At 42.2% G+C, this 23106-nt stretch overlaps 1 protein-coding gene across 2 annotated transcripts in view; it reads right to left on the bottom strand.

The window, feature by feature from the left end:
- DIAPH3 (diaphanous related formin 3) overlaps window positions 1–23106 on the bottom strand; it is a 326528-nt gene that overhangs the window by 144865 nt on the left and 158557 nt on the right. For both annotated transcript variants that reach the window (XM_068158905.1, XM_068158906.1), the window contains 2 exons: window positions 8613–8852; window positions 4676–4805 (listed from right to left, as the gene is read on the bottom strand). In XM_068158905.1, coding sequence (XP_068015006.1) covers window positions 4676–4805; window positions 8613–8852 — 370 coding nt within the window. The remainder of the gene's footprint in view (window positions 1–4675; window positions 4806–8612; window positions 8853–23106) is intronic.

The following is a 23106-nucleotide window of genomic DNA, read 5'->3' as shown; positions in this document are numbered from 1 at the left end:
ACAGCCTTTGTCACTGCTCTTTAAGTCTTGCAAGAGAGTGTTAACAGCTTACTGCATAACATTTAGTGGACAATATTTAATGGAATTAAAGAAGCAATAATGTTGTACATTATACAAGCATGATACAAAAGCAGGAAAGAATGATAACTTTTACCTACAGATCAGAATGTATGTAAACAGAACCTTCCTACTGGATGATAGGAAATATCCAAGCTGATTTATTTCCTTCTGCAATGTCAGCATCTTGCAACCCTTAGGTGTAACCTTTGGATCCAGTAGTTTTCCCAATTTACTGCAAGTCTGAGCTGCCTCAAATAAATACAGTTCAGGACAGATTATTCTTGTTAAGCACTAAGTACAGTATCTTGGAATGAAGGTGATGCTCTAAGACCTTGATACCCAAATTCCATTCTACACAATCAGCTTTTCTTTGTGAGTAAGCATATTTGCCTAGATGATCAGGGTTGCCTTTCACAGTATCACAGTATCGCAGTATCACTAAGGTTGGAAGAGAACTTGAGGATCGAGTCCAACCTGTCACCACAGACCTCATGACTAGACCATGGCACCAAGTGCCACGTCCAACCTCCTCTGGAGTCACCTCGAGGGATGGTGACTCCACCACCTCCCCGCGCAGCCCATTCCAAGACCAATGACTCTCTCGGTGAAGAACTTGCTCCTCACTTTACTTCTACTACACACCCTAGAAGCCACAAAGATGCCTTGTGATACCCAGTTCACAGCAGATGCCTCAATGTCAATTATTCTTGGTCAATTTATTAGCTGATATCAGCATATCAATAAGTTCCATCAGACCAGGCAAGTTCATTGTGTTGGATATGGCTGATCACAACCACAGGTTTACTGATATCTTTGAACAGACTATTTTTTGGTAAGCCAAAGCAAAAATAGCCATTTTACTAAAAATTTACTCTGAAAATGTTGGTGCATAATAAGTCAACCTACTTCATAAATACATACTTCTGGAAAAGTATGAAAAGGTTTAGAAAAAAACACAACCAAATCACCAAAAAACCCATGAGATGCAATCTTTGGGGTGTGCTGGACTTCCCAAACTGCCAGTGCAGGAGGAGTCATTCAAAATGACTCATTTCAGGTATGGAAACAATTATAATGTTGGATGATAGGTTGGACACGATGATCTTGAAGGTCTCTTCCAACCTGGTCTGGTCTATTCTATTCTATTCTATTCTATTCTATTAACAAATACTCTGACATGCTAATCCGTTAAAAACATCCTAAACCTTTGTCTTTTTCATACATTAAAACTGAAATGCAAAATGCATCTCATCATGCAGTGAAGTAAATTCAATATATAAACCTGAAAACATGATCATTGATTTCCATCTTACAACATACTGAGTGAGATCAAAGATTCATCTAGTCAATAACAGATACCTAAAGAAGAACAGAAAGTTTAGAGTCACTGATTATTTTACTGTCTGCTCTCTGAATCATGTTTCATAATTCAGCAGCTTTCCAGTAGCGTATGACTGTTGATAATAGATTTTAGTTTTTTGGGGTGATGAACAAAATTCAACCACAATACAGCCAATAACTTCCTAGTAATGAAAAATAAGCATGAAAATCCTGTGAGAGACTAAAAACTTGTCTCTCTTGATGTGACTCAACAAAGATAAAATCACCTTTGCTGCTTGCCCATACAATAGCTGATATGTATTGGGCAGAGCCACTAGAACGACTCTTGGGAAGGTGCAAAGACAACATTGCTCACTGGACCACAGCTGGCCTCACAACAATGGACCGAGGCCGCCTTCGGGAATATGCATAAGACAAGATAATCACCCATCAGATACCGCGGAAAGGGAGGATGGTGAGAAAATGGATTCACCACCTGGCCCCTGATTTCCTGGGGGACAACACTTGGACACATACCTAAGGACTAAAAACTGTCTAAAAGACTTGAGCAACTACTGGCTCAGTAGAAGAAAAACAGAGAACCAAAACACAGGAGAAGAAAAACACAGAAGGAAAACGGATGAAATAAAACACAGGAGAAGGACAATGCTGCTGAGAAGGAAAACGGAGAGAATACCAGGAGAGGAAAAATGACAGAGGCATCATCATGGAGCCTGGAAGAAGCAGACTGAATCCTCTCTCCGTGTCCTAAACTCCACCTGCTGCAACTCATGGAGCTGAAGAGGCTGCCCAGAGGACCACATCTCTTCTACAGCCAAAGCCTCAACACCCTTTCTCTACAGACCCAACATCTGCAGCAGCTTTCCTCCACAGACTCAAACTGTCTTGGGGGGTGGTGAGGGGTGTGGTAAAACAATTCCTTTCCTCTTCTCTCTTCTCTCTCTCCCTCTCTACTTTCTCTCTCTCTCCTTCTGATCCATCCACATTATTTATGTAATAAATAGCCTCGCTGATGATATTTTGGCCTCATTTGTGCCTCTAATTTCACAACCAGGGAATATTCAAAAGAACTGAGTCTCTTTCCCTCTCCAGACTGAGACAAATCTGTGGCCATCTAACACTGAGAATAATGCATAAAATACTAAATATCTATGCAGCAGAAACTCCTACTACAACAGTAAAATACAAAGAGTGAGATGAAGGCCTTGCAGCATTTGACAGCTGTTTAGAAATACTTGAACTTCCCAGTCTTTATAATGCACCAACTAGAATTGGAAACGTTAGGAAGCATGACTACAGAAAGTGAAGTGTATGTGAGTGACCATTATCTCAAGTTCAGGAAAAGGTCTTGCAAAGCTGTAGTCTGTGGCAGCGAATCTGACTGAGACATAAAAGTGACGCTGTACAAAGCAGTACAGATAAATAGTGATATTCTCCAAGCTGACATAAACTAAAAAAATGATTAACTGAGACAGCCCATCCAATCTTCTTTTCCAGCAGAAATAGGACAGTACCGAGGTGGCATCAATTTCCAACTCCACGCTCGGTCAGATTAAATTACTTAAGCCATGATAAACTATGAAGAAGGCACTATTAATTAAGAAATTAAATGAAAAAAAAACCCCACCCTTGCTGCTTATACTGAGATATACAAATTGTATGCTGCATGACGAAGCAGTATCATAGTATCATAGTATCATTCAGGGTTGGAAGGGACCACAAGGATCATCTAGTTCCAACCCCCCTGCCATGGGCAGGGACACCCCACACTAGAGCAGGCTGGACAGAGCCTCATCCAGCCTGGGCTTAAACACCTCCAGGGACGGGGCCCCGACCACCTCCCTGCACAACCCATTCCAGGGCTTCACCACTCTCATGGTGAAGAACCTCCTCCTCACATCCAGCCTGAATCTCCCCACCTCCAGCTTCATTCCATTCCCCCTAGTCCTATCACTACCTGAGATCCTGAGAAGTCCTTCCCCAGCCTTCCTGTAGGCCCCCTTCAGATACTGGAAGGCCACAATTAGGTCACCTCGGAGCCTTCTCTTCTGCAGACTGAACAGCTGAACAGACTGAACAGACTGAACAGTAAAAAAGAGGAATTTATTATTCCCCTTAATATTTATTATAATGCTACTGTTGCATAAAGACATACATGTAGGGAAGACAGAAATGTTCTGATCCATGTTTAGGGGAAAAAATAAACAAAAATAAAAACCTAAGTGATGGTAGGGAGCCTTTCTAAATTTCTGAATTAAAAGTGATTGAACTGTACTTACCAAAGAACAGATTGAAAACCTGAAATGGTTTAAGGTCTGTCAATAGAAAAGAACTTTTCAAAGCAACCTGTTTTGGACAATGATCCTGGAAGATACATTAGGAGACATATAGCCTGAAGCAAATATGAGAGGACTGAACAATAAATATCTTCAAGATCACATGCAGTAGCTAGAATCACTGATCTATGACACAGGCTGGAGAGCAGCCAGGCAGAGAGGGACCTGGGGGTGCTGGTTGATGGTAGGATGAACATGAGCCTGCAGTGTGCCCAGGTGGCCAGGAGGGCCAATGGCATCCTGGCCTGCATCAAGAACAGTGTGGCCAGCAGGAGCAGGGAAGTCATTCTGCCCCTGTACACTGCACTGGTTAGGCCACACCTCGAGTCCTGTGTCTAGTTCTGGGCCCCTCAGTTTAGGAAGGATGTTGACTTGCTGGAACGAGTCCAGAGAAGGGCAACAAAGTTGGTGAGGGGCTTGGAGCACAAGCCCTATGAGGAGAGGCTGAGGGAGCTGGGGCTGCTTAGCCTGGAGAGGAGGAGACTCAGGGGTGACCTTATTGCTCTCTACCACTACCTGAAGGGGGGTTGTAAACAGGCAGAGGTTGGTGTCTTCTCCCAGGCAGCCAGCACCAGAACAAGAGGACACAGTCTCAGGCTGCGCCAGGGGAAGTTCAGGCTGGAGGTCAGGAGGAAGTTTTACACAGAGTGATTGCCCATTGGAATGGACTGCCCAGGGAGGTGGTGGAGTCACCATCCCTGGAGGTGTTCAGGAGGAGACTTGACAGGGAGCTTGGTTGCATGGTTTAGTTGATTAGGTGGTGCTGGATGATAGGTTGGACATGATGATCTTGAAGGTCTCTTCCAACCTGGTCTATTCTATTCTATTCTATTCTATTCTATTCTATTCTATTCTATTCTATTCTATTCTATTCTATTCTATTCTCATAAAAGACACTGAAATACACTTAATCCATACTTATAGTTAGTTATACAAACCTTTACTTGCTTTATCTAAATGCTGAAAATCCTCAATGAAATTCAGGACATCCGGGTATCTTTCTTCACACACTTCTACAAGAAAATGGAGCAGTGTTGTTTTTTGATCTGCTGACTTCGTGTCCTTCAGCTAAAGAGAAAAAAGATATGTCAAAAGACTGAGACTGAGGTAACGTCTGGTTGTTTTGGTAATGAATGCGTATTACTAATTGTGAACCTAAGAACTGCAAGATGAAGCTGTCAAACTGGTACAGCTCTTTTAAAGGAAACTAAGTAATGAGCTCTTTTATTTTCCTCCTTGCTAAAATCCTAGAAAGATCATATTAAACAATTTTAAGCTCCATGCAATACTTGAGTTCTCTACTCAAAAATAGCACACATTTCTCTTGTTAAAATGCAGTTATGTAAGTTACATAGGAATAGAGACATTAGAAAAACATAACTGAAAGGGTTGTCTGGCAATGGAACAGACTGCCCAGGAAGGTGCTCACCATCCCTGGATGTGTTTAAAAGCTGTGTAGTTGTGGTGCTTGGGGATGCGGCTTAATGAACTTGGTAGCATGGGGTTAAAGATTGGAACTGATGATCGTGAAGATCTTTGCCAACCTAAATGAGTCTATGATTCCATGTGCAAAACTGGGAACAGATTCATGAAAGCACACAGAAAATACAAAAATAATGAGCTAAAGCAGTAAAATCTAACAATATATGATACATGTGTTCAATCCATGATGTGATCTCTGTATGTGTGAAGCTAACTCTAGCCTAGGAGAGAAGTGAAGCTAGAATCTTAACTTGCATAGGTTCTTGTTATCAGTTCTTGTTATTAGCTCTAAGTAGGACAAATTAGTTCACACCACTGAAGCTAGAATCTTAACTCACATAGGTTCTTGTTATCAGCTCTAAGTAGGACAAATTAGTTCATAGGTTTCATTGTTTAAAAACTTGTGAGTTTAAAAATTCTTAAGCATGAACTTTTGTTTCTGCACCAGTTATGGATATAAAGTTATTTTAAGCCTGCACATTTTTAAACTGTGCAGCAACTGGTGTGAAAACACGGGCAAACATGAAGTTACATGTTTCTCTTCTTTTAGATCACTGGAGTTTTGGAAAGAGAAAATGACATCTCGTGCTTCTTCACTACTTAAAAACTTCCTGCATAAAACAATGTAACAGGAAAAGCACACATGTACCTGGGCACACATAAAGTACACACACACACCCCTATAGGGCTGCCACAACTGCACGCAGACTTGGACATCTGAATATCAGGGGAAAAGGCATCAGTGCAATATCACAGTCAGCACTAAACAAGCAGAAGACTCAAGTTAATTTGTTTCCGATTCAAGACTGCTCTTTAGTTTGATTACCATGAAAAATCCATGTTAGCAGCAATGCAGTGAGGGTAACTAGAGCAACAAGGCAGAAAGGAAAAGCTACCTTCCTTTCCAAAGAGGGTTGAAAACCAGGCACAAAGCTACTATACTCCTGAGTAGGGCACAGAGAGGGAGATCAATTTAAATCATACATATTTGTTTAAAAAAATATATTGCAGTTTTCCCATGGTTGCAAAGTTCTTAGGGAGAGATTTTTTTTCCTACGCTTCTTATGCTTCTCCTCAGAGAACATTTAAAGGGCACTTCATTGATCTGATTTAACAAACAAATTCGAGTATGTCATTTGGGTTTGGTTTTTTTTATATGGTACATAAAATAAAATGGAGGATATTGGATGGTGCTTATCACTGAGGTTGATATTTCATACTCTGCTGTAAAAAGTTAACAAGTACTTCCAAAGATCGAAGTGATACTATCTTAATAATAAGATATACTGTTCCAGGATGCATATGTTTCTTTCTGTTGAGGGTGTGACAGTTCTAGGCTATGCCTTTAAGAACAGACAATTACTGGAACACTCTGGCTGAATGCTTTGGTGTGAAAAGGAAAACAAAAGATAGCTCTAAACGAATTTCATTGGATAGATCAGTGGGAATTTTGGTTTTAGTTCAGTTTGAGTCTCACTTCACTCTGTTTCAGTCTGCCAGGACAGCTGCTTCTCTCTCTGTGCTTGGCTGACCTTCAACTAATGAGATAAGAAACTAACTCTTTATTTTTTCCCCTTCCCTTAGCCTACACTTTGAACTAACAGAATTTCCCTCTTAATAATTATTTTTCTCTCTCTAACCCTTTTTGGGAAAAAAGGGGGGAAGGGGGAAAAGGGGTTTTTGGGGGGAACCCTCCTCGCTGGAGGAGGGCAGGTTTTGTGTGTTACATTCTTTGCTGTGTATTTTTGTATATACTCTAAATGCTGTAGATTGTGTATATATTCATTGCATTTCATCCTGCTTGTAAAAATACAGCTCTTATCCATTTTGCTTCTCCGACTGAGTTAGCCATGGTTTTTTTTTGGGGGGGAGACCTTCTCTCACCACCACAGAGGGGAAACCGAAAATGGCATAAATATATATCAAAATTAAAGCATAATACTCCAAGGTCGTTCCTATATAAAGGGCTGGAACGTAAGTTACTTCTACTGTACTGGGAGTCTCAGTGGGACATGTCCACAATTCAAGGATCACACAAAATTACCACGGCATAACACTGCTTCAAAATACATGTAGTTAACAAAAGTTAGTTGGAAAAATAAAACATTGTTATGAACATGCATAGAATTTTAATAGATCAGTACTTCATAAACAACTGAGTATTGGCACACCAACATCATATCCCTTTTCTGAGAATACGCACACATGCTCTCTATTGCAGTTCAGCTCTTCATGATGCACAGAGAAGGCAGGATATGGAACTGTCTTCTGCAAAGCAGACTGTCCAGAGAGCTCCCCATGCATCTTTGGGCACCAGTGAAGAACAACAGATATATTGTATATTCTTCATATATTACAGAAGCCAGGATCTTTGAAGGACCGACGCCACTGAAAATTTCTTATGTTCTCAGAACCTCTGCTGAAAACTGCTGCGCAGGCAACAGTGCAGTCTGCAATTTGCAGCTTTCTAATTCTGGGCCTTGAAGAAATAGTGGTTTGGGTGGGTTTTTTTTTTCCTCATTTTAATATTAATATTCCCACTAGTTGAAACAGTTAATTATTCTCAGAACAGAGGAGACAAATCATTAAGCAAGACATTACACATAGTTAAGAAAACCCCCAAAATTACACATAGTTTTACCTCTTCGTTTCCAGACAAAGTGATCGGTCTGTGTAAGACACAATGTCATAAGCAGTGAAGGCTTGGCACTCACGGACTTCCTAAATGAGGCCACAATTGGATGCGGTAAATTAGGAACTGGCATCTAGTACCCTGATACACACCCTGACTGATACTATGATTACAACATACAGTATCACAGTATCACAGTATAACTTAGGTTGGAAAAGACCTCGAGGATCATCGAGTCCAACCTATCAACACAGACCCCATGACTAGACCATGGCACCAAGTGCCACGTCCAATCTCCTCTTTGAACGCCTCCAGGGACGATGACTCAACCACCTCCCTGGGCATGTACTCTGCAGATTCTGCAGTGATCTCCCAGAGGGCGCAGGGAAAAATAACAACACTAAATGGAACTAGATGATCCGTGTAGTCCCTTCCAACCCTGAATGAATGAATGAAATAAGGGGAAGGCAATTAGGATTAGAACTGATCATAAATTAACACTGGAAAGTTTGATTTGGGTATTTTTTCTACTACTCCCTCGAAATGGAGTCTTCTACAAGTTTAACTGCAAGCCAGTTTCAAGAAAACACAATGAAAATTAGTTATATTGCTCAATTAATTAACTAATGCCAAGAATTTTTGGGGAAAAAAGTTATTATTATTAACTGCAGGAGAGGCATCTTAACAAAGGATTTCAGAAGTGTAACAGAAACAAATGAAAAAGTGAATGTAATACTCAAGACGGACATTTCCAAACTCACTTTACATAGGGAGCTGAGATTGTATCCAAAGGTCTGTGCATTCCGAGAGCCTGCATTCATGTAGTTTCCCATTAACAATACTAGTTCCAGCAGCTTGCTAAAGCTTTTACTCTTCTTTATCTCTTCACAGGCAGCACTGACAGCCATGATGTCAGGTCTGATGTTGTTCACCTGCTCCTCAAACTGAAGCTTAAAAAGAATAGCACTGAGCCGTGGCCGCAGTCTCTTCACGTTGCTCATCTGATTGAAAAGAAAATAGGAGATTTCCTTTAAAATTCATGGTACACTTTGGCACTGTACAAATGCATACAATCTGAAATGATTTATTGGCGTGACAGGCTTGAAGAAGCAATGTATCTGCTATAACTGATAGCAAATGAACGAATGAATGAGAGACATTTGGGTAAGCAACTGAAATCCCATCTTGTGGTTCATACAAACTGCTCCCATCTTTTCCCAATAACTAGTATGTGTAAGCAATAAAAGATAAAGTGTCATCATATATCACATCTGTCAACTCATATACCAAACCCTACATAACTAATCCAAGTTTATGACCCAGTACTTGCAAAGCAATAAAAGTAGTTCACACATTTCATTTAACTCAAGATGCACCAAAACAAGGCAAATATGATTTTATGGTACAAACATTTAAAGGCTGATTTCAATAAGACCTTGCTACAAACTTGCAGGAAAATAACAGTTCTGAAAAACCTCAGTTGTGGAACACTTAATATAGCATGCATCCATATATACTGCTAGGCATACCCCACTATACTCCTGTATACTAACTAACCTCATACATTTCATTAGGTAAAGCAGAAAGCTCCCAGGAGAAGAGTAGCTTCTGCACTTCAGATGCAGAAGACTTGACTTTTTCTATGGTTACTGGTCAGTTTCAACAGACATTTCTATCTTCCCATATACCTTAGGGCACACCCCAGATATACTTTGCAAACTATTTACTACATCCCAACAAGAAGACTACATATACCACTGCTACTTTAAACCAAGGAACATTCAATGCACTCAATAAATTAAATTCTTGCATCTCTCAAGTTTCCAATCTAGTGCTCTTGTTAGATGATTGAATAAAATGCTTCACAAGATAAAGCCTTAATAACATGAAACTTAAAGGGGGTAGAGCTTTGTGAACAGGAGAGATAACATAAGCCTACAACCTTTCCTCTTGCTAATTTCAGTGAGAATACCCCTGTGTCTGACAGACCCCATGTACTGTCAACAAAGCTGCCCAGGGAGGTGGCTGGGGGGTCGTAAGAAAAGACTAGATGAAGCACTTAGTGCCATGGTTTAGTTAATTAGTTAGGGTTAGGTGATCAGTTGGACTTGATGATCTTGGAGGTCTCTTCCAATCTGTCTGTGTGTGATTTTAAAGCCAGGTGGGTAGTGGGAAGTGGTATCACACCTGGGTAACCAGAAGGTGGTCACAAAAAGATAACAGAAGTATCAGCATAGGGGAGTGGTGGATTTCTGTCTTTACATGTGAAGTTTGGAATAGCCAAGTGACTTCCTTGCTTTGTTACTGTTTTGTATGTGAGATGCAGCTTATGTCCTAGAATGTGTGTTAGGCTCTGGACATCACCTTGCTTGCACCTGATCCTGCACAGGCTGGCAACAAGCCTGCTATCTCATCTCTGGCTGGGGATCAGAATTTGCATACCGGGTAGAGAACCCATTTTTGGGACGACACAGATCCTTACAATTCCATCACAGAAATTGGCAAATATTTTTTAGGTATAGTACCACATACAATTCCAGAAGCTTTCAGTTTTATATTTTTTGTCCCCACCAGGCATTATATGCTGCTTCCTTTTTCATTCTTCCACAGCAGAAATTGTGCTTTTTCCCTCCCATCTCTGATTCTGTTCACTCGTGAGAAATACTGGTCTTGAATTCTTCCATGAGCTCCTTCCCTCATTTTGCCCTGTCCCTGTTTTCTCACCAATTGGATGAATTTGGCAAGGCTTTCTTCCCCATACTTGTATTTTTCACAGTATCACAGTATCACCAAGGTTAGAAGAGACCTCAAAGATCATCAAGTCCAACCTGTCACCACAGACCTCATGACTAAACCATGACACCAAGTGCCACGTCCAATCCCCTCTTGAACGCCTCCAGGGATGGTGACTCCACCACCTCCCTGGGCAGCACATTCCAACGTCGAGCAACTCTCTCAATGAAGAACTTTCTCCTCACCTCGACCCTAAACTTCCCCTGGTGCAGTTTGAGACTGTGTCCTCTTGTTCTGGTGCTGGTTGCCTGGGAGAAGAGGCCAACCCCTTCCTGGCTACAACCCCCCTTCAGGTAGTTGAAGAGAACAATGAGGTCTCCCCCGAGTCTCCCCTTCTCCCGGCTAAACAATCCCAGCTCCCTCAGCGTCTCCTCATAGGGCTTGTGCTCAAGGCCTCTCCCAAGCCTTGTTGCCCTTCTGTAGTGGAATAGGATAGAATTAACCAGGTTGGAAAAGACCTTTGAGATCATTGAGTCCAACCTATCACCCAACACCATCTAATCAACTAAACCATGGAACCAAGTGCCCCATCCAGTCTCTTCCTAAACACCTCCAGTGATGGTGACTACACCACCTCCCCAGACAGCACATTCCATTCTCTGGACACGTTCAAGTGTCTCTACGTCCTTCTTAAACTGAGGGGCCCAGAACAAGGCAAGCTTCAAGCCAGTAATATCTAGACAATTCCTGAAACCCTGAAACAAGCTTTAGCTTTATCTTTTTTAAATAAAAAACACATTACAGTTTCCAGCTACCAGCACTTCTTCACATAAGAAGCAATTATATTGGCATTTCTCCTACAGTTTCTTATAGTGGCCTTCAAATTTGTCTTTCAATTGGAAATATCCCCCTTCAAAGCACAGCAATCCCTAAGGTTTTACAGAGTATTTCTCAACACATACCGAGTCTATCAATGTGAAAACAGTTGCAACCTTCACAAGTTGTTTGGTGCTGATTATCCCACAATAGGCTCAGTGAAAAGGTTAATGGTGACACTCTTCATCCATTTCACTGTGAAGTCAAACAAGTTACCTTAAACTGATGCTGAAGGCTGTCTAATCCTAAAGGTTTGATATCAGAGCAGAAGAGGATGGATCATAGTCTATTTTATTGGTTTCACTGTGACAGTAGTAGAAAATAAAATCAAATAGAGATAACATTGTATGCAACTAAGCCATTGGTCTAATGTTTGCCTGGCAGTGCCACCATCCAATGCTGTCCCATGGAAGTAAAGACACCTTTTGCATTTCACTGCTAATGAGAAATCTTGAAAATAAGAAGTCCTTTACACTAACACCACGTTGGTTTTCATCATAGCAAGCAGAGCACAAACAGGATGTCCTTCAGATGCAACTAGGCTGAAAATCAACATCACTACTGAGCTGTAGTCTACAGACTGCCTCCAGTTTCATCCTGAAGTAAAAGACTAAAAGGTATATGAGCTCAGTATCAACTGCTGGCAAATATTTTGTACACATTGTACACTAAATAGCATCAATTAGCATGGTAAAATTCTTATTTCAGCATAGGTAAGCAAGGATAAGAACTCAAAATAGGTCATTTCACAGAATCAGAGAATGGTATGGGGTTTTAACAGACCTCTGGGATCAGAGTGGCTGGAGAACAGCCAGGCAGAAAGAGACCTGGGAGTACTGGTCAATAGTAGGCTGAACATGAGTCAGCAATGTGCCCCGGTGGCCAAGAAGGCCAAGGGCATCCTGGCCTGCATCAGGAATAGTGTGGCCAGCAGGAGCAGGCAAGTCATTTTGCCCCTGGACTCAGCACTGGTTAGGCTACATCTAGAGGACTGTTTCCAGTTCTGGGCCCCTCAGTTTAAGAAGGACACTGAGACTCTTGAAATTGTCCAGAGAAGGACAACAAAGCTGGTGAGGGATTTGGAGCACAAGCCCTGTGAGGAGAGGCTGAGGGAGCTGGCACTGCTTAGCCTGGAGAAGAGGAGAATCAGGGGAGACTTTATTGCTCTCTACAACTACCTGAAGGGAGGTTGTAGCCAGATGGGGGCTGGTCTCTTCTCCCAGGCAACCTCTGACAGAACAAGAGGACACAGTCTCAAGCTGCACCAGGGGAGATTTAGGCTGGATGTTAGGAAGAAGTTCTTCACAGAAAGGGTGATTGGCCATTGGAATGTGCTGCCTGGGGAGGTGGTGGAGTCACCATCCCTGGTGTTTAGGAAGAGACTGGATGGGGCACCTGGTGCCATGGTTTACTTGATTAGATAGTGTTGGATGATAGGTTGGATTCGATGATTTCAAACGTTTTTTTTCCAACCTGGTTAATTCTGTTCTATTCTATTCTATTCTATTCTATTCTATTCTATTCTATTCTATTCTATTCTATTCTATTCTATTCTCCGGAGATCACTTAGTCCAACCCTCTTGCTAAAGCTTGTTCACCTAGATCAGGCTGCACAGGAACGTATGTAGAAGGGTTTTGAACGTCTCCAAAGAAGGAGACTGCAGAACCTCTCTGGGCAGCCTGTTGCAGTGCTCCATCACCCTCACTGTAAAGAAGTTGTTCTAAAAGAACATGAAGGTACTGGGCAGAGGCAAGTGTCACAAATTCATTCTCCCAGCTCATCAAGTTGCTACTTATGTCCTTGCAGTGGAATCCTGAAAACAGATAAACCAGATAACAAAAAAAGGGAAATTGAAATAGAAAGCTAAAGAATGAGTGGACTACACATAGCAGAGAACTCATTGCATGGGTAACAAATTATTCCATTTTTCAAGTAGTAGTCCACAGGAATATTCTCACTACGTGCAAGCCCAAATGGGAACTGACAACTGAGTTGAGCCATGTAGTTCATAGCCCTTTATCCAACAACAGAGAGCTTTTCCTCTCAAATACACCATAAATCAGAAGGCACCTGCAAATGTGAGCCATCCTGTAAACACGTACTTTCACCATCTGCTTTGTTGACATCATGAAAAGGAGCACCTCACAGAAGTTACACTGACATTACATTTTGATCTCTGAATGCGATTCATTCTTACTATAAACTCATAAAGTAAAACACTGCAGGGGTTGCAGTTTCACAGGATACCTTCCTTAAAGGATCAGGGGTTGCAGTTTCACAATATACCTTCCTTAAAGGATCAGCAGTGCCAAGGCTGTCAGTCCACCTGCAAGTATTCTCATCCAAAAACTAAAGTATTTGTTACAGGTGTCTAAAGATGACTATAAGACTAAAGTGGAAGTGCATCCCCAGCACAAAATGTACAGTTTTCATCATTGCAGCATCAGTGAACTGTGAAGAATGCACTGGTAAAAAGTGTGAATTCTTAATGCAGTAAGAAAGAACTGCTACCTTAACAGACATTTTAGCACATTTTAAGGAAAAAAAAAGAACACCCTGCCCCAATATCAGTGAACATTATTTGAGGGTAGGAGAAGACAATGCATGATAAGGGACCAGTATTTTTGTTGAGATGTTTTTATGGCTATGTGGAACTGAACATCTTTTTTCACCATTAACAGGCTCTTTTTCCCAAACAAATGATAACTAAGTCAAGAAATGTCAATTCCAAATTCAAATTACTTACAGAAAATCATGGGCTGCATCAAGAGAAGTGTGGCCAGCAGGTCAAGGGAGGTGATTCTCCCACTCTACTCAGCTCTTGGGAGACCCCACCTGGAGTACTGCATCCAGTTCTGGAGCCCCTATTACAAGAGGGATGTGGAGGTGCTGGAAGGTGTGCAGAGAAGGGCCACGAGGATGATCAGAGGGCTGGAGCACCTCTCCTATGAGGACAGACTGAAGGAGTTGGGGCTGTTCAGTCTGCAGAAGAGAAGGCTCCCAGGTGACCTCATTGTGGCCTTCTAGTATCTGAGGGGGGCCTACAAGAAGGCTGGGGAAGGACTTCTCAGGATCTCAGGTAGTGATAGGACTAGGGGGAATGGAATGAAGCTGGAGGTGGGGAGATTCAGGCTGGATATGAGGAGGAAGTTCTTCACCATGAGAGTGGTGAAGCCCTGGAATGGGTTGTCCAGGGAGGTGGTTGAGGCCCTGTCCCTGGACGTGTTTAAGAGCAGGCTGGATGAGGCTCTGGCCAGCCTGATCTAGTGTGGGGTGTCCCTGCCCATGGCAGGGGGGTTGAAACTAGATGATCCTTGTGGTCCCTTCCAACCCTGACTGATACTATGATACTATGATACTATGAATGTCTTTGTACTTAAAATATGGGTACGTGTACATAAAAACAGCTGAACTCATTACTTCGAGCCTTACGACCACTGATAAATGACACATCCTGCTACTCCATCACTCCAGCTTGAATTTCCACCACTGATTCAGGATAGAACAGAAGTGAGTGTGTTCTAAATGACAGAAGGACAGAAACTCTTCATTATCTCCTAGCTGCAATCAGGTAGCCTTCTGTCATCTTGAGATGACACTGCACTAATGTACAGAGCAGACAATCCCTGGTACTGGTTTTGATGGCATTATAGGATAGGATGGGATGGGATGGGATGGGATGGGATGGGATGGGATGGGATAGAATAGAATAGAATCGAATCGAATCGAATAGAATAGAATAGAATAGAATAGAATAGAATAGAATAGAATAGAATAGAATAGAATAGAATTAACCAGGTTGGAAAAGACCTTTGAGATCATCAAGTCCAACCTATCATCCAACACTCTCTAATCAACTAACCCATGGCACCAAGCACCCCATCCAGTCTCTTCCTAAACACCTCCAGTGATGGTGACTCCACCACCTCCCTGGGCAGCCCATTCCAATGGCCAATCTCTCTTTCTATGATGAATTTCTTCCTAACATCCAGCCAAGGGAACACCGTCATCCTCTGTAATGAACAGATGCCTGGAAGAGTCCAGAAAACAAGATCCTTAAGGCTTCCAACCTTCATGCTCCATACAGTAACATTTCATCACACATCCTAACCATAGGGCAGTGGCAAGTCTTGCAATTATCTTCAACAAAGATGGACCAGCAAGGCCAGTCTGCAGATTTCAGGAATTGTGGTATTCCTTTTGAATGCTCCAGAGATCACCTGTCTTATGAAAGACACCCCAACTGCCAAAGGGGGCTACAGCACAACTGTCAAAGTAAGTTTACAGTCTTCATGCTGCAATTCACAGATAGGCATGTTCTACTGTGAAGGTGATTTGTTTTATCTAAATTGGTTTTAATGACAACCTGGTCAGAATGGAACACGGAGACAGCTTTTAGTGCTCCAAGTTTAATTTAGAAGATGTTTTCCTGAAAAGGAATCATCCTTGAGTGGGAGAGGCTGTTTTTCCCCAATTCTTCTATTTTTAGCAGACCTAACAGATGTCAGAAAAGCTATTTTCATTAAAAGGTACATATGGAGCCAAGACCACTAGACTGAAATGCTTTCCTCATGGGAAACTATGTCAAGAGCTTAATATAGGTAAAAATCCTCTGTAAAACCTCTACATCAGAAGTCAAGGGCAGAAGTCACTGAAGAATTTAAAACACAGTAATATAGGATCAAAACAATTGAAGAAAAATTTCTAAACAGTTAAACAGGCCCAGTTGTATTCCAGATAGGATATCTGATCTGATACCTTTAAAATAAATGTCTCATCTTCTATCTGGCTACTACTAGGCATCAACCTTCTAACAAAAAGTGGTCTACAATATTAACTTGAGGCTCCCAACACACAGACCATGAAGATACAGAAAGATAATTGAGGTCTAGATGGGATGTCTGAAAACTGACAGCAGGCTTAGTACTCTCCAGTCTGAATAACAATAACTCAAATATCAAAGTGGAAGTTGAAGCTATGAAATTAAGCAACATACATTGGCAATGGATCATAATTTCAACTGAGTATGATGTCTTTGATGTGACAGACATGTCCAAAAAGCACAGCTCTCTAGCACATTTGAATTTACTATAATCTTCTGGGGGTGTTACTAGTAATCTGGGGGTACTGGTTGACAGCCAACATGAGCCAGCAGTGTGCCCAGGTGGCCCAGAAGGCCAATGGCATCCTGGCCTGTATCAGGAATAGTGTGGCCAGCAGGAGCAGGGAAGTCATTGTGCCCCTGGACTCAGCACTGGTCAGGCCACACCTTGTTGCTCTCTACAACTACCTGAAGGGTGGTTGTAGCCAAGGGGGGGTTGGTCTCTTCTCCCAGGCGACCAGCACTAGAACAACAGGACACAGACTCAAGCTGTAACATGGGAGGTTTTGGCTGGATGTTAGGAACAAATTCTTCACAGAAAGAGTGATTTGCCATTGGAATGGGCTGCCCAGGGAGATGGTGGAGTCACCATCCCTGGAGATCTTTAAAAAGAGACTGGGTGAAGCACTTAGAACCATGGTTTAGTTGATTAGATAGTGTTGGGTGATAGGTTGGACTCAATGATCTCCAAGGTCTTTTCCAACCTGGTTAATTCCGTGTCCTGTATTCTCTACTGATCCATCAAGGTCCATTAAGATCCATTAAGCAGGAAGCTACATGACTATGATGATGATAGTATGGTAGAGCAAAACCATTCTATTCTATGTCTTCAATAGTCCTGTCACCAGACTGTGTTAATGACTGTGGAAGTTTTATCCATATGGCTATTTAATACATTTGGAATCACAGTTAATCTGTGTCAAAACCAGTCTGATGTGAAGTGTCACACAACCAAATGTTGTGGAAGACAGTTTGCATATCTTGTAGAAAGTTCCCCAGTTTTACAAGAGAATCAGAAGGAAAGTAAATCCTAAAGCACTTGGGTTCCACAGGAGCTCCACTGAGCTCTCAACTCTGCAGCTGGAACACGTGGAATACCTGCATAGTAATTTCAAGCTTTAGGGAGCTAAGAGGTTATTGACTACCCTCAAGGTTCCCACACTGCACGGTATTACGGAATGGTAGTGGTTGGAAGGGACCTCTGGAAATCATCAAATTCAACCCCTCCACCAGAGCAGGCTGCACAGCACAGCATCCAGGTGGACACTGAATGATTCTAGAGACAAAGATTCCACTACCTCTCTGGGCATTCTGTTTCAGTGCTCAACCATATTCAAAGGAAAGAAGTTCCTCCCCACATTTAGATGGAACTTCCTATGTTCTAATTTGTGCCCAGTTCTTTTTATCCTGTCACTAGGCACCATGAAAAAAGACTGGCCCCATTCTCCTGACACCCACCCTGTGTTTGCAAGCATTGCTAATATTCCCCCTCAGGTTTTTTTTTGTAAAGGCTAAAAAGCTCCAAGTCCTTCAGACTTACTTTGTAAGAGTGAAGTTCTAGTCCCCAGTCATGTTTGTAGGCCTTTTCTGTACCCTCTTCAAGCACTTCCCTGTTCTTCTTGAAGCACTTCCCTGTTCTTCTTGAAGCCCATCACTGGAGACAGTACTCCAGATGACGTATCCAGCTCTCCAGATGAGTACTCCAGATTTGGATGCCTTGTTCAATTTTGGTGGATACATTCCAAGAAACCCTTGAAGTTGCCAAGAATCAAAATGGCAGGGCCATGTACTGATCATGGTCCTTACTAAAATAAAAGTGGTTTTCTTACACTGTTCAAACCACAACACGAGCATCAGAGCATTGCTTACCATTTCTAGTGAAACAAAAGCAACAAATCAGATTCCAGACAGGTTCTTGAGCCTTTTAGAGGAATCCTCAAAGTGAATGGCTAGAGGCAAAGGATGAGAACTCTTCAGACAAGCAGCTATACTGATCTAAATTTGTAAGGATATCTTATAAGAAAGAAAAATTTAAGAGATAGCCCATGTGTGTGCTGGAAGGAAAAAACCAATCTCTTCCAGCCATCTGAATTAGCCATCAGACAAGACACATTTTTTAACTCATTCTTTAGATTAGCTACCCAAAATAGCTTTGTCGGAACTGAACAGGGACAAGAGTGAGATCTGCTGGTATGGAATCTTATACAGCAACATTCCTTTATGATTTAGCACCACAATCTTTCAGTGGTACAGCAGAAGTAACATAATCCAATCCAATGCAATTGCAAACGCTCCAATCAGGAAGGAGGCATCCCCATTTTTTCTGGGCAACCTCTTCCAGGGCTTCACCACCCTCATAGTGAAAAACATCTTCCTTATTTCTACCTAAGCTAAACCTACCCTCTCTTTCAGTTCCAAGCAATTACCCATTGTCTATCACAGATTCACAGATCGCATCACGTTGGAAGGGATCCTCAAAAGTCATCTTGTTCAACCCCCTTGAAGTCAGTAGGGACACCTCCAACTAGATCAGGTTCTCCAGCATCACATCAAGTCTGATCTTGAATGTCTCTAGGGAGGGGCCTCAACCACATCCTCATAGGGCTCATAGGGCTGGAGCACCTCTCCTATGAGGACAGACTGAAGGAGTTGGGGCTGTTCAGTCTGCAGAAGAGAAGGCTCCCAGGTGACCTAATTGTGGCCTTCCAGTATCTGAAGGGGGCCTACAAGAAGGCTGGGGAAGGACTTCTTAGGATCTCAGGTAGTGACAGGACTAGGGGGAATGGAATGAAGCTGGAGGTGGGGAGATTCAGGCTGGATGTGAGGAGGAGGTTCTTCGCCATGAGAGTGGTGAGACCCTGGAATGGGTTGTCCCGGGAGGTGGTCGAGGCCCCGTCCCTGGGGGTGTTTAAGAGCAGGCTGGATGAGGCTCTGTCCAGCCTGATCTAGTGTGGGGTGTCCCTGCCCATGGCAGTGGGGTTGGAACTAGATGATCCTTGTGGTCCCTTCCAACCCTGAATGAAACTATGAAACTATGATCCCTAGGCAATCCTTTCCAGTATTTAGCACTCATTGTAAAGAACTTCCTCCTGATGTCCAGCCTACATCTACCCTGCTCCAGTTTAAAAGTATTGCCCCGTATCCTCTCACTATAAGCCCTTCTAAACATCATTAAAGGCCCATGTAAAAAGACACCTGCTGCTAGAAGATCTCCACAGAACCTTTACTCTTCTAGTCTGAACAACCCCCATTTTCTCAGCCTGTCTTCAGAAGAGACAAACCTGTTTACAGATAACAGCATATAGCATGGTCCAGCACAAAAAGTGCAGACAGGTAAATATAAGTTTTGTAGCTAACATACAATCAAACACAAAACAACACAGACAAATTCAGAGACAGTTCCCCAGTGTTTTGTCACCCTTTTTGCATGGGAGAAAGACATTTAATTACTATATTCAAAAACTCAGATTCTTTGCCTAATAAATTTGAGCAAATGAGGTTGGCATAACTCAATTATCTAATCCTAATAAATTTGAGCAAATGAGGTTGGCATAACTAAATTATCTAATCCTAAATATCTCATTTAATACAACAATAGCAACTACACCCAAAATTGGAGAGGGGTGGTGGTGGAACAAAACCAAAAAAACCACCTCTACAGCAGTACTTTTTTTCCTCAGTAGAAAAGACCTGCCTGGAAAATCACCATTGCTAAGCATTTTTTGTTCTAAAGCAACATATACATTCAAGATCAGACATGATGTGTCCCTGGGCAACCTAATGTAGTTGGAAGTGTCCCTGCTGACTGCAGAGGGGTTGGACAAGATGACCTTTGAGGGTCCCTTCCAAGCCAATGCAATCCATGAATCTGTGAATAAAACTTACACTGCACACGGGTGAAAACAAAATGCCCCACACAACTGTACCAACAAAAAATGAACAACCAAACCAGCAAACACAACAAAAAGCTTTCTGCCAACAATAACCTACCAAGATGATCAACTAGCAGAAGCCATGCTCACCTGAGATGGGTCTCACATTGCAAGTGTACTGTCATATGACTGCTCATTTCTAAACACTATGATAATGTTGATCTCTAACAAGATTCATACAATGTATCACCCAGTATCAGTCATAATCAATGAAATTTCCAAGAAGGCATTTGTGAGAGACTAAATCTTGTCTCTCTTGAAGTGACTCAACAAAGATAAAATCACCTTTGCTGCTTGCCCACACAATAGCTGATGTGTATTGGGCAGATGCCACTGGATAATTCCTTTCCTATTCTCTCTCCCTATTCTCTCTCTCACTCTCTATTTTCTCTCTCTCCCCTTCTCATCTATCCACTTTATTTGTGTAATAAATAGTCTATCTGTTGATATTTTGGCCTCATTTGTGCCTCTAATTTCATGACACAGGAATATTCAAAAGGACTGAGTCTCTTTTCCTCTCTGGACCGAGACATTAATAGCATTACATTTAAATTATTTTAGGAGCCAGTTTTATTGTGCTGGGTAAATACAAGCAGAAATCAAGAACTACAGTAACACAAGATGCACTTGAATGCTTACATGTCAGCAAGCACAAGGACACTTCATCAACAATCTGAGCAACAAAATGCAGGCATTTCAGAACAGCATCAACTTAGCAATTATGCTAAGTTAAAATGCTTAGTAAGAAGAGTGGATGTCAACATAGTTTTCATATAGTTCATGGATACATACAAGTAAAAAGAAAAACAAACCCCTAAATCCATTGTTATAGGTGATAATATCTGTGTTCTGAAACATCAGCCTGAAGTAAGTGAAAGAAAGAATATACAGGAAAATGAAGTAGTTTATCTAAGGAAAACCTAAAGTCTGGAAGGGGAGATAAGGGTAATAAAGGATTTATTTTATACTTACTGCTGAATGAAAAGAAAACATAAAAGTGAAAAATAACTTTAAAAGTGAAGGATAATTACAAACACCACAAAAGCAACCCACGGAGTTGGGTTACCAAAAAACCAAAAAGCACCACAGGCAACATTTATGAAGGGAGCTTGAACTGTTCAGAGTCATGCCTCAATGTCTTTAAGCCAGTAACAGAAGTTAATTAACTTCAGATGGAGTAAAATATACAACACTGTAACAGTCACAGCATGCCAGTATCTCAGTGTGTAGCTGTTGCTTTCAGCAAACCAAATCTTGACTTTGAATTGAAAGCCAGAAGGATAAAAGAAAGCTTCCATATTATTTTTTTTCATTTTCTTACTAGTAGTAAGTAATTTCCAGTTTATTCACCACACAGTCTCTTCCTTGGGAGTCAAACAGTTTAGTTCTTCCTTTAATCACAAATTTAAAGCACATTAACATGAAATCTCCAAATTCTCTGATGTGCCATAACTACAAAACACTACCCGCATGACAGACAAACCGGAAAATCTTGTATTGGACAGGTTTGATTCTCCATATTTGAAAAGAACAGCAAAAAAGCAAGGCAAAACCCAGCAATTTTAAAACAACAACCCAACAACAACAACAACAACAACAAAACCCCACTAAACAACTATATTGAGAGGCTTGGAGCAACCTGATCTAATGTGAGGTGCCCCTATCCAGGGCAGCAGGGTGGAACTAGAAGATCTTTGAGGTCTCTTCCTTCCTATATTATCATAGAATCAACCAGGCTGGAAAAGACCTCAAGGTAAATTTGCTGACGACACCAAGCTGGGGGCAGGAGTTGATCTGCTGGAGGGTAGAGAGGCTCTGCAGAGGGACCTCGACAGGCTGGACTGATGGGCAGAATACAATGGCATGAGATTTAACACATCCAAGTGCTGGGTTCTGCACATTGGCCACAACAACCCCATGCAGAGCTACAGGCTGGGGTCTGGGTGGCTGGAAACATAGCCAGGTAGAGAGGGACCAGGGGGTGCTGGTCGATGGTAGGCTGAACATGAGCCTGCAGTGTGCCCAGGCAGCCAAGAGGGCCAATGGCATCCTGGCCTACATCAAGAACAGTGTGGCCAGCAGGAGCAGGGAGGTCATTCTGCCCCTGTACACTGCACTGGTTAGGCCACACCTTGGGTACTGTGTCCAGTTCTAGGCCCCTCAGTTTAGGAAGGATGTTGACTTGCTGGATTGTGTCCAGAGAAGGGCAACGAAGTTGGTGAGGGATTTGGAACACAAGCCCTATGAGGAGAGACTGAGGGAGCTGGGCTTGCTTAGCCTGAAGAGGAGGAGACTCAGGGGTGACTTTATTGCTTTCTACAACTACCTGAAGGGAGGTTGTAAACCGGCGGATGTTGGTCTCTTCTCCCAGGCAGCCAGTACCAGAACAAGAGGACACAGTCTCAGGCTGCACCAGGGGAGGTTCAGGCGGGGTGTTAGGAAGAAGTTCTATACAGAGAGAGTGATTGCCCATTGGAATGGGCTGCCCGGGGAGGTGGTGGAGTCACCTTCATTGGAGGAGTTCAGAAGGAGACTTGATGGGGTGCTTGGTGCCATGATTTAGTTGTTTAGGTGGGTTGGATTGGTTGATGGGTTGGACATGATGATCTTGAAGGTCTCTTCCAACCTGGTTTATTAATATTATTCTATCATTCTATTATTCTATCATCAAGTCAACCGATCACCCAACCCTAACTAATCAACTAAACCATGGCACTAAGCACCTTATCCAGTCTTTTCTTAAACATCTCCAGGGACACTGACCCCACCACCTCCCTGGGCAACCCTAACAATCCTATGATTCATATTTGTGTCAACAGCAGTTGCTAAGA

Source organism: Melanerpes formicivorus, unplaced genomic scaffold (assembly GCF_026170545.1).
Source record: "Melanerpes formicivorus ecotype bairdi unplaced genomic scaffold, bMelFor1.0.p_v2 SCAF_44, whole genome shotgun sequence".
Classification (NCBI taxonomy): domain Eukaryota; kingdom Metazoa; phylum Chordata; class Aves; order Piciformes; family Picidae; genus Melanerpes; species Melanerpes formicivorus.
This window is presented reverse-complemented; position numbering and strand designations above follow the sequence as displayed.